This window comes from Octodon degus, unplaced genomic scaffold, assembly GCF_000260255.1.
Source record: "Octodon degus isolate 3935 unplaced genomic scaffold, OctDeg1.0 scaffold00001, whole genome shotgun sequence".
Classification (NCBI taxonomy): domain Eukaryota; kingdom Metazoa; phylum Chordata; class Mammalia; order Rodentia; family Octodontidae; genus Octodon; species Octodon degus.
In genome coordinates this window covers 1302771-1313834 of record NW_004524577.1, presented here as the reverse complement: position 1 = coordinate 1313834, position 11064 = coordinate 1302771, and the positions used below count along the sequence as shown (strand labels likewise).

The window sequence follows — 11064 nt, the reverse complement described above, 5'->3', positions numbered from 1 at the left end:
CCCCCCCCAGGATGGACGAGGGAGACCCGCACAGCGCCCCCCCCCAGGATGGACGAGGGAGACCCGCACAGCGCCCCCCCCCCAGGATGGACGCGGGAGACCCGCACAGCGCCCCCGGGGATGGACGCGGGCGACAGGCACAGCGCCCCCCGGGGATGGACACGGGCGACCCGCCGTGCCGGGAGCGGAAGCTCTGGCTCGAGGTACAGTCGGCGCAGGCGTCCTGTCTGTCGGCTGTTAGCTCGCTACTTCCTCAACAGCAGGGAGTTAGGTGTGCCGCTAAATGGCTTTACTGGTGAGTCGGTTGTTTTTTGTTTTTATGTGTTTAAAGGGCTGGCCAAATAGCTCAGTGGATTAAAACACCTGTATGTAGGCTCAGGGGCCAAGGGTTCAATCCCCAGGCCTGCCGGGCTGGCCCCACCCCCCGGGGCGTGCTGAGAGGATTGAGATTGAGACTGGACCTGGTGGCATGCACCTGTAATCCTAGTGCTTGGGAAGCTGTAAACAGGCAGATCAATACCAGTCTGATCCAGTAATGAGACCCTGAACACCCTGTAGACCCCTAAAATAAAAAATAAAATCCTCTTGTACATATTTAGTGCAGGGTCTATCAACCCCGGTCCCTGAGTCTGCCTAAGCAGGCGCTTCAGTCTGCTGAGCTATCTGGCCAGCCCTTAGCTGAAGAAGCCCATAGATTACTCTCTCTAAATGTGTTTGCCTTAAACATTTTGATAAATGTTTTTCAAGACAATTGGCTTCCTGTGTAATCTTTTGTATTTTAATTAATAGAATTTCAAAACATCATTTGGCTGGGTGTGATGGCAGCCAGGAGGCAGGGACAGGACGATTGCTCTGAGCTCAAGGCCAGCCTGGGCTACATACTAAGTAAGGTCAGATGGGCTGTATACAAAGAAAAGCTAAAAAGCTGTCTCAAAAAAATAAAACAAACAAAACATTATTTGGAGAAGGAGCCCACAGGCTTCTTCAGGGGCCAACCAGGCTTCACAGAGTCAGAAGCTGAGTCTCCCACCTCAGATTTGCTGTCTCCACGATGTGTCACCCGGAGACACTTGAGCAGCCTCTCCCAGCCCATCTCCCCACATGAATACTGAAACTAAGATTTTTATTCATCTTCTTTCCAAGAGTTCTGAGGAAAATTGAATGAGTCTTGGAACAATGGCCAGCAAGCTGTTTGTCCCACAAATTAGCCCATCATCTGCTTTTGTAAATAAAGTTTTATTGAGACACATCCAAACCCATTCATCGACAGCCAGGGATCTAGGTTTCATGCTGCAAAGGCAGAGTTGAGCATGACAGAGATTCTGTGACTTATCAGCCCTTAAATACTTACCACCTGGGCCCTGAAGAGAACGTTCACTGATCGCTCCTTTAGAGTAATACGTGACACACAGAAAACCTTCAACAAGCCTTAACTCATGTCATTTGGATAGCCTGGTGCCCATTTTTGCCACATCTCCATACTTTTGCCTTGACCATAATGCACTTCAGATTTTTCTTTAATGTCCTTCATTAAAATGCTTAAATCACTGAAGAAAAAAAAATTCATCCCTACCAAACTGGTTTGATCTATATTTTATATTTTAATACCAGCCATTACAGTAAATATATGATTGGGGCGGGGTATGTAGCTCAGTGGTGAACAGCTTGGCCAGCATGCGTGAGGCCCTGGATTCAACCCTAAGCATCTCAATCAATCAATCAGTCAATCTCAAGATGTTTAAATAGTTCATTTCCTTTTGGAAAACACTTCTCCATACTTAAGTGTCTTCATTAAAGAAAGCTCTAGGCCTTCTCCTCTGGGTCACAGTCTGAGCCTCGGAGGCCTTGCTCTGTGAGGGTGTCCTGTCTTTCAGCCTATTTTGTAGAAAGGATATATTTCTTATTTTGTCTGTGCTCCAGACCGTGAGGTCCTTCAGAGTGGGGCCAAGTAGCTTTTCATGGGTGCTCGTTAGGTCAGGCATGGTGATGCACACCTGTAATCCCAGCGCTTGGGAGGCTGAAGCAGAAGGATTGCTGTGAGTTCTAGACCAGCCTGGGCTACAAAGTGAGCCAACCTGAACTGCATAGTGAGACCTTGTCTCAAAAAGATAAGAATAAATAAACAAATAAATACTATTAGATCCTTATGCCCCCTTATGTCCTAGAACCCACAAGAATACAAATTATAAGATTCTTCATTTCAAACTGTGGAGAAAAGATGGAAGAAAATCTAAGCCTAAACCTTCTAGTTTGTTGAAGGAAGGAGAAAGTGAGAAACAGAAATAAAAGGTCCAGGACTAGGTGGAATCAATTTGATTCAATTCAACAAGCACAGGGGCTATGAATTTAACTCAGTGGCACAGCGCCTGCCTGGCAACCACAAGGTCCTGAGTTTGATTCTAAGTACGAGAGAGAGAGAGAGAGAGAGAGAGAGAGAGAGAGAGAGAGAGAGAGAGAGAGAGAGAGAGAGGACAAGCACCAACTGGGCCTGGCGTCTCCCACTTCTAAGACCCAAGGGCCCCTCACCAAGTGGTGCTGCTTATCCTCTAAGAGGCATCTCATGGCAGTGCGGAACTGCTGGGCATCGGCCTTTCTGAGGTCCTCCAGGAGCTTCTGGGGCTGGTACAACCGCTGTTGCAGATGGTTCTCCATGGCTGCCTGGATATGACGGGATGGGAGTCAGTGGTCAGCACCGTGGCCAGCAGCCTGGCTTGTCTCCCTCCAGTTCCCTGAGGAGTCCATGCCCTGGCAGTCTGCAGATGGGTTTGGTTTGGCCAGTTCCAAAATTTTGAAATAGCTGCAGACACTGAAGTCAACAAATTCTTCCAAAAGTCCAAATTTCCAACTTCAGTTTGAAAATACAAAGGTTGGGCAGCACGAGGTAGGTACCTCCTTTTCTGGTGACCAGCAACAGGCCGGGGGCAGCCCCATGCTCATCCCAGACAGCCAGCCTGATTGCCCCACTACATGGCCTTCCTGCAACTGAGGTTGGTCACACACCAGGAAACTGAGACCCCGGATGTGCTGCTGCTCCAACCCAAGTTATCAGCCAAGCAGCAAAACGAATGAATAAACCAAATGGCGCACCTCCAGGGCAAGGAAAGAAACCACCCACATCTTCTAAAGGAGCTTTCCTCTGTTGTGTGGTGAAGTCTTTTCTAAATCTTCCTTAAACAGAAGTGCTGTAGGAAGGCAACATTTGTGGGCAAGAGGCGAGTGCTACAGCCAGACAACACACACAGTCCACCTGGACACGTCCTAGCTGTGTGGCTTCGGGGAAGCCACTTCACTAGAACTGAGGTAAAATCCAAGATGCTCAGTTAAATCTGAATTTCATATAAATATCAAATCATATTTTAGTATAAGTGTGCCCCAAAATTTGTATGGGCTATAAATTTTTAGAAGTATTCAATTTTTTTGTCTGAAATTCTAATTTAATGGGACATCCTATATTTTTAGTTGTCAAATCAGCAGCACTCCCTCCGGGTTTCATTTTTCTCGTGTGAACAACAAAGATCATGGCGAGACTTCCCGTGGAGGGGTGTTGTGAGGTTTGGGTGTATGAAATGTGTTCCTAGCACATGTTAAACACTCAGCAATAGTGGCAGCTGCTTTTTGCTAGTCCGAGCGCCAGAACACTGCCTCATGAGTGTTTCTCCCCTTAGACAAAGGCCCTACTCGGGGAGCAGCGGCATGCTTTGCTCTCCACCGAGGTCCCAGCGTCGAGAGCTGTGGCTGGCAGAAAGCGGATGCTGAGCAAGTAGACTTCGAGTGAGTGACCAAATGTGGATCAGAAAGTGAAGTAGTGAATACGGCTATGGTTTGGATCAAAACTGTCCTCAAAAAGGCATACGTGCTCACAGGCCGGGCTTTGGAAAGGTGAAGGATTGCGGGGCTCTAACCTCATCCATGCACTAAGGGATTGACTCACTGGGGAGTCTAAGGCTGAAGGGGCTCCTAGGAGGCGAAGCTTCAGTGGACGATGTGGGCCACTGCGGTGTGCTCAAAAGGTTCCTCTTTCCTGGCTCTCATCACCCTCTCTCTCCCCCTTCCTCTCTCTCTCTCCCTCCCCCCTTCTCTCCCTCCTCCTTTCTCTTTCTCCCTCCCTCTTTCTTCCCCTCCCTCACCCCCCACTCCTTTCCCCCACTGTGTCCTTCTCCCCTGGTGTCTATACCTCACCACAGGCCTAAAAGCGCTAAAAGCAACAGAACCAGGTGACAACAACTGAAGTTTCTGGATCCATGAGGCAGAATGAATCATAACTTCTTCATTTGGTTTGACCTAGGTATTGCTGTCCTGACAACAGAAAGCTGATTGACATATATACCTACCAGTTAGGATCAAATAGCTATACCTCATGAGAAATATTACTGGCAGAGAAAGGGGCAAATGTTAATTTTCTTTAGTTTGCTATGATTGATAAAAACAGATGCCAGCAACCCATTTGGGACACCCCCATGTCTCTCAGGAGCTGTTCTATCCTCCATTCCCCCATTCCTGTTCTCCATTGCATTTCTCAAAAAAAAAAAAAAAAAGTATCCTACTCTTAACCTCCGTTGTCCCTTAGAATTCACTCTTTGACTTTGGGGAACACTAACCTGACATCTGGCATTTCCCCTCTATCGTCCTGGAGGCCCCACCAAGATATGCGGAAGGGGCTTGGAGACTAAAACCAGAAAGGTAACTGGGCTAAGCAGACGGCCAACTTAGCCGTCCAGTCCTCCTGGGCCAATGAGGACCCAGGACCTGAGGGAATCTTTTCTGCAGGATTGTAAAACTTTGAGCTGCAAGGCTCCAAGTGATGGTGCAGAAGGAACCATTCAAAGGGGCCAGACTCCTGCTGCAGGGATGCACTCAGTCGACCTTGTCAAGGGAGGGCGCGTCTGCTCAGCTGCAGTGTGACTGCTGGCCGAGGCCCGCTAGGCTCGCTCTCTGCAGAAGGCTCCTGGCTTCCTGCACCCTCCTGTCAGCTCAAGCAGCCAGGTGGAAATGACATCCCTACTGCAGCTAAGGGCACCTCTTCGGGGGGGGAATATTACGGCAGCTAAGTTAGGTAGCAATTCAGCAGGCGGTCAGACAGGGCCAGGCCCTCGAGGGAGTCAGTGCCAAGGACGAGAACGCATCAGGACAGGCTGGAGGTGCAGCTGAGGATGAATGTCACGGCCGCTAGGGTTGATCCTTCCCAAGGGCTAAGCAGAAGCTTGAGATTTTCCTCATACGTAAACCATTATCTCCTTGGAGCTGGGTGGGCCATCCTCTCCCACCACTTGGACTAAGAAGAAAGACAAAACTAAGACTATGGCTTATCGCCCAAGGTTAATGATGTCATCCATGTGCCCTTGCTACTACGGGATCAATATTACCTACGCGACTATACTTGCGATCTTATTGCTTAATCATAATCTTGACCCCTGTGGTACCCACCTCATGATTTTACCTTTTCCCTTTGAGAAGTGGGCCCACTGGAAACCCTCCTGTCTCTCGGGATCTATTTTTATTCCCCCTTCCTATTGTCCATTCTTTGTCCCCAATAAATTTCCTACAAATAAATCAACAAACAGGTACCATGTGGTTCAACAGCCAGTTCCAGCTAATGCACTGAGCAAACACTCAGCAAGCACTCAGCTCTCTGGCTGTACTTATAATGTGGGCAGTGCTTGACATTTTTGTTCTTGTTAAAAGGTAAATAAAAATGGAACCAACAAAGACATACACTGAGGACTTACTCACTGGTCAAACATGCAAATGACTGCTCTACAGAACCAGATAATGGTGTTTAAATGCTAGTTCCTCAGTCGTGTGCGCTGTTTACGGAGTAAAGGCAAAAGCCACAATACACCGCACGGGGCTCGGAGCTGCACCGTGCTGCCCTTCACTGCAGCCTTCCCCGCGCCCCTCAAGGAAGCGGTCACTGTGCCTGTCAGCTTTGCTGTGCTTGTTATTTTCTTTCCCGTAAAGTTAAAGGGAAGGAGACGTCCCTGGACCCATGACTGAAAGATTGATAACTACGTATAAGCAGCCACTCCCCTCTCTGTGGCCTGAACGTGGCCTGCCCTCACCCCAAAGCCACATGTGCTGGAAGGGTGGCCCCACACGTGGCAGTGCTAAGAGGTAGTGAAAGCTTTAAGAGGCAGCGCCCAGCGGGAGGGCAGTGCATCCTGCCCACGGAAGGAACTGAAGTGGCTCTCGTGGAATCTGGCCAGCTCTCAGAAGAGGTCCACTGGGAGTCTGACCTTGACCTCCGTCCTGTGCTCTGGCTTCCTGTGTCGCCATGTGGCCTCCTCCTCCCACATGCACCTCTACCACTATGAGGTCTCCACTGTGAGGTGGCCCAGCCACAGGAGCCATCAGAGACCTGAGTGACTTCTCACCACTATGCTGTGTAGACTGTCAGCCTCTGAAATGGTAAACTGAATAGATCTCTTTTCTCTATAAACCAACCACCCCCAGGTGTTTTATTATAGTAATAGAAAAGTGCCTGATACATTGCTTTGTTCTTTTTATTGATAGAAATTTTCAGTTGGGTGAGTGGCTTCCTTGCAGCGACATGTGATCGTGGCGAAGGAACTGTGTCCCTTGGACACTACAGCCTTAGAGGAGAAGCTTCCTCCTCCCATCCCCCCTTCTGGGTTGAAGGGCAGATGTGCTGCTGCCACCATGGGGTACCAGCCTCCCACAGGATGACAGAGCAAAGAGACAAAAAGCACCCCGGCTCCTGGGCAGCCTTTTGAAACAGAGCTGCCCCTCCTTTCCTGGGTGTCCCACTTAGCGCTGCATGGTTGTACGAGAAAGGAATAAACTAAAGTCCGCATCACAGAGGCTCTGGAGTCCTTGGCTACAGCAGATTAGTCTGTACCCCAATATCCCATGTCTCCATCCAAAGTGAGAAAATGAGAGACGAAGAGCTTGCATAGTTTTTCAGGAAAAACTGGACAGAACATCCTTCTCTGTGGACGAGAAGACTCTGCAGACCTGGCACGCTTCCACTTTCCTGACCTCTGGTCTGCAGCCCGTAAGCACAGACCGTAGGAAGGGCAAGGCTTCTCCGGTTCTCACCTGCAGGCCGGGAAGGGTGAAGGCAACGTTCCAGGAGCGCAGGTAGTCCAGCACCTGGTGGGACAGGTCAGTTGTCCAGCCGTGGGCACTTCAGTGAAACACGGATGGCAGAAAGTTAGGAGAACTTCCCCCGCAAGCAGCTCTGCACTAGCTGTGTGCCCGGGGCCGCAGTTCTGAGACGACAGTGGAAATGGCCCGGGTGCTAGGGCCTTGCCCCAGGACTTAGGAGCCGCGTGGGCCGAGCACAGCGGCTGGGCGAATTTCCAGTTTGGGAATCTGCCTGGACCCAGTGTCTCAGAATCATTATCCATTTCTGAGCCGTATGCAGTATTAAGGCTCCCACAGCAGTCCACGTGCGCTGAGCTGACTGTAATTGAACAAACTAGCTCATAAATATGACCCTTCCTGCATGAAGTGTGAAGAGCGCAAGCAGAGATGCCCCAGTAGGTGGCGCACTTGAGAACGGGCTCCAAACGTGAGCCTGACTACCCACGGTGTTCTTGGGCTTTAGTTTGTTGTCATTGTTGTTCCGGTGCTGGGCCTAGAACCCAAAGCCCTGTCTGTGCCAAGCACACTCTATCACTGAGCTACACTGCTAGGCCTACACACGACCTTGTATAATCCCATGTTTGTCATAAATAGATGCATGATTTGTTTGGCATGGGGGTGCAGAATCAGGGCTTGAACTCAGGCCCTTGCGCTTGCCAGGCAAGCTCTTATTCTACTTAGCCATGTCCCTGGCCCCCTAGATGCATGATTGAATGGACACACAAATAATTTAGCCAAAGAAAATGCATGCAAAACTACCAACAGCAGTTAGGCTAAGAAGAGGAGCATTCTCCGAGATCCCTCCAGGGGACTCCACGCCCCACTTCTTCTCCTTCGTTGTGCTAATCCTACCAGAACTTCTGTGCCCATCTGTCTCCCTACAACACTGCCTGGCTCCAGGATCCTTGTCCCTATGCCTAGCACAGACCTGCGGGCCGCACACAACAGGACAGTGAAAGGAACAGCCAAGCCCTGGAGCCAACTTCTGGATTTGTCCCAACCCAGCTTTGCCACTCGCCAGCTGTGCGGCCTCCGTTCAGTCTCCCTGAACCAGGCTCCGCTGTTCTGCTCAGTGGGACAGCAGCCAGCCCCGGCGTGCAGGGGTCACTCACACACGTGTTCCTGCACACCAAGTGCTTGGAATGGTGCCTGCTCACTCGTAAGCATTCCGTAAATCCTGACGCTTACGCTACGGCACGGGAGAAATAAACACTTCCTAAACAAGTGCGTCAGTCCTACAGAGCTTGTGCTGTGCCTGACTTTTTTGGTAATGAGCATGTATCATCTCCGACAAGTAAGATACTTCCTTTAAGAATTATTAGTCGAAAATCTATCCCATCCCTTTCCCTCCCCTCTAGGGCAAGTTACCTTTGAAACTGTATGAGATCCAGAAATGCTACAACAGGAATAAAATGAAAAGACAACTTTAAAGGGATCATTCCAGAGAGACGGCAGCTACATTCTGTTTGAAATTCATAGCAGACACCAGCGGGGCCAGAGTGGGGACCTTACCATTCAGATAGCTTCCCTCTATGATTTCTTCCTAAAAGGCAGAGAGGTAGCAAGAAGTACAACGTTCACGAGTGCGTGCGTGCAGCAGAGGGAATTTTGATTAGGACCGACTGGGACACTCACCGCCATCTTCTGCAGCAGTGGATCCAAAGCTGTAAGAAAGCCATGGAGTGTATAACTAGAACTGAATTGTGTCACCTTCAAAAACACAGTTATGTTTGAGGAGAAGAGCCCCCCAGCACATACAAAGCTACTCATAAAGAAAATGTTTAGAGAATTTTACCTGTGCCCAGTGGTGAGAAAACTCTGGTTTGAAAAACACTTAGAATAACTCTGAAAATCCTACATATCTCCCCACCTCTCGCCACCATCCCCCCCACTCACAAATGCACGCATGCGGGTGCCTTGACATTCCTGAAGGCAAAACTGATCTATCCCTCTCTGCTCCCTAAGAACGGAAGTCATGGAAGGATTCCTCCCTCAGGACTTACCCTGCCTGGAGTCAGAAGCTTCCAGAGCTGCCGCTTCATGGCTCAGAAGAAGGACCAGGAAAAGGGAGCGTGTCCCCATCACCTGCAATTCATTCAAGCATAGCAGTGGCTCAGGCGTGTTTGGATAAAATACTTAAGGACATTCAAAAGATGCAGGGGAGAGCCAGCCAAATAGCTCAGCGGAGGGCCGGGGAGATGGCTCAGTGGAATAATCTTCCCTGGCAAGCACAAGGGTCTGAGTTCGATCCCCGGTTCCACCAAAAAAAAAAAAAAAAAGCTCAGCGGATTAAGGGATTCCATCCCCAGGCCTGCCGTGCCAGCCCTGCTCCTGGACACACTGAGACAGAGATTGAGACTAGGTGTGGTGGCATGCACATGTAATCCCAGCTCCTGGGAGGCTGTGAACCGGCACACTCACTATGAGTCCAATCTAGTAGTGAGACCCTGAACACCTTGTAGACCCTTCCCTAAAATACAGAAATAAATAAATAAATAAATAAATAGACACAGGGGAGCACAGAGACCCTGAGTCCCTTGAGGTTTTTAAAAAATAATTCTAAAACTCCAACTACATTGCTGTATGCACTCCCCTACCCCAGCCTGGGACATGTTCATCTCTCTCCTTAATGACTACAGTGGCCTATGTATATTCTTTTTTTTTTCAATTTTTAATTCTACTTTGTATAGTAAAAAAATTATAAGCAATACAGAATTTCACTAAACAAAACAATAGGAATTCAGCCACGATTGTTATATTGCATAATGTTGTCTTCAAATTAGTTGTTTAGATTACCAGACATAAGCACGCAAAAGTGGTTTTAAAAAGTTATAAGAAATTTAAAAGAAAAACTTGAAGCTTTAACTGCACCTCTCAGCAGGCCTGCAGAAATCAGCAGTGCAGTTATCCAGGCTAGCCTGTGGACATGCGTAAGTCTATCTTTTCCCTCTGTTCTTTCTCTCTTGGTCCTTTTTGTCACCCCAGCTGTCCCTCCCTTGAGCAGATCCTTCCCTGTCACCCGTTCAGGCTCTCACACCAGGGAGACAAGGCAGCGCTGGCCCACGCGTCTCACTCGCTTCACTCGCGAGTGTGGGCTCCCTTCTGATTCGCCGCTCTTACGCCTCCAGGAGACTTACATGCGGAATATAAGAACACTGGTACTTAAGGAGAAAACCAGGTCAACGGAGGAAAAATATGTAAAGATAAACTTCTTTAAAATAAACGTGGAATGGCCTAATAACTGCAGAAACGATTATCGCAGCACTAGTTAACAAGGACCCACAAAGTAAACCACAGTGAGCTCACTAAAAGCTCTCCGCGGTGGCTAAAACCTAACGTGGCAACCGTGGCGGTGACGGTGCAGGGCTGAGCAGCCGAGGAAGAGGCCCTCCGAGGCTTGGCGCCAGACGCTGGGATACAGCAGCAGCGTGAGGGAGGCGCGCCCCAGCACCCGGGAAGGACCTGAAGGAGAGGGCGCGCCCAGCGTGAGGAGGGGACCTCAGCGCAGGAAGAGAGGGGAGCCCTAGCGCCGAGCCCGACCGGCCCGCAGGTGCAGGCTGCTGCGGCTGACCTCAGGGGCGGCGGTGGGAAGCGCTCCAGAGGATCGGAGCTGAGCCTGCCGCGGGCCGCGGGGCTGGGGGTATCTGGGTTCAGACCTGGCCCGGGAGAGGGCGGTTGGCGGGCAGCCGCCTTGCAGGGGGCCAGCTGGGCTCAGCTCAGAACAGCCGCCGGCCGGCTCCCTTCGGGGGCTCAAGTGTCAGGGTGAGCCCGGCTTAAGGTGCCAGGAGGCTGCACTGAAGGGAGCAGGAGGCCCGCGGAGTCCTACAGGCTGAACAGATCAGCCTCCAGCCGCACGCCGCCGGAAATGCTGAGCTCAGTGGAAGCGAGGGCGTAGGGCTCCCAGGGCTACCCACTGCCCCGCCTTGAGGCTACGACTGGCTTGCTGGGATTAAGAAACTG

General features: G+C 50.2%; 1 protein-coding gene across 1 annotated transcript in view; it reads right to left on the bottom strand.

Moving 5' to 3' along the window:
• Otoa (otoancorin) overlaps nucleotides 1-8647 on the bottom strand; it is a gene marked incomplete at its 5' end in the record, with an annotated part of 77845 nt that extends 69198 nt beyond the window's left edge. Inside the window, 4 exons of the mRNA XM_023707769.1 lie at nucleotides 2527-2658; nucleotides 7057-7144; nucleotides 8473-8500; nucleotides 8617-8647. Coding sequence (XP_023563537.1) covers nucleotides 2527-2658; nucleotides 7057-7144; nucleotides 8473-8500; nucleotides 8617-8647 — 279 coding nt within the window. The remainder of the gene's footprint in view (nucleotides 1-2526; nucleotides 2659-7056; nucleotides 7145-8472; nucleotides 8501-8616) is intronic.
• Nucleotides 8648-11064: the final 2417 nt, after the last annotated feature.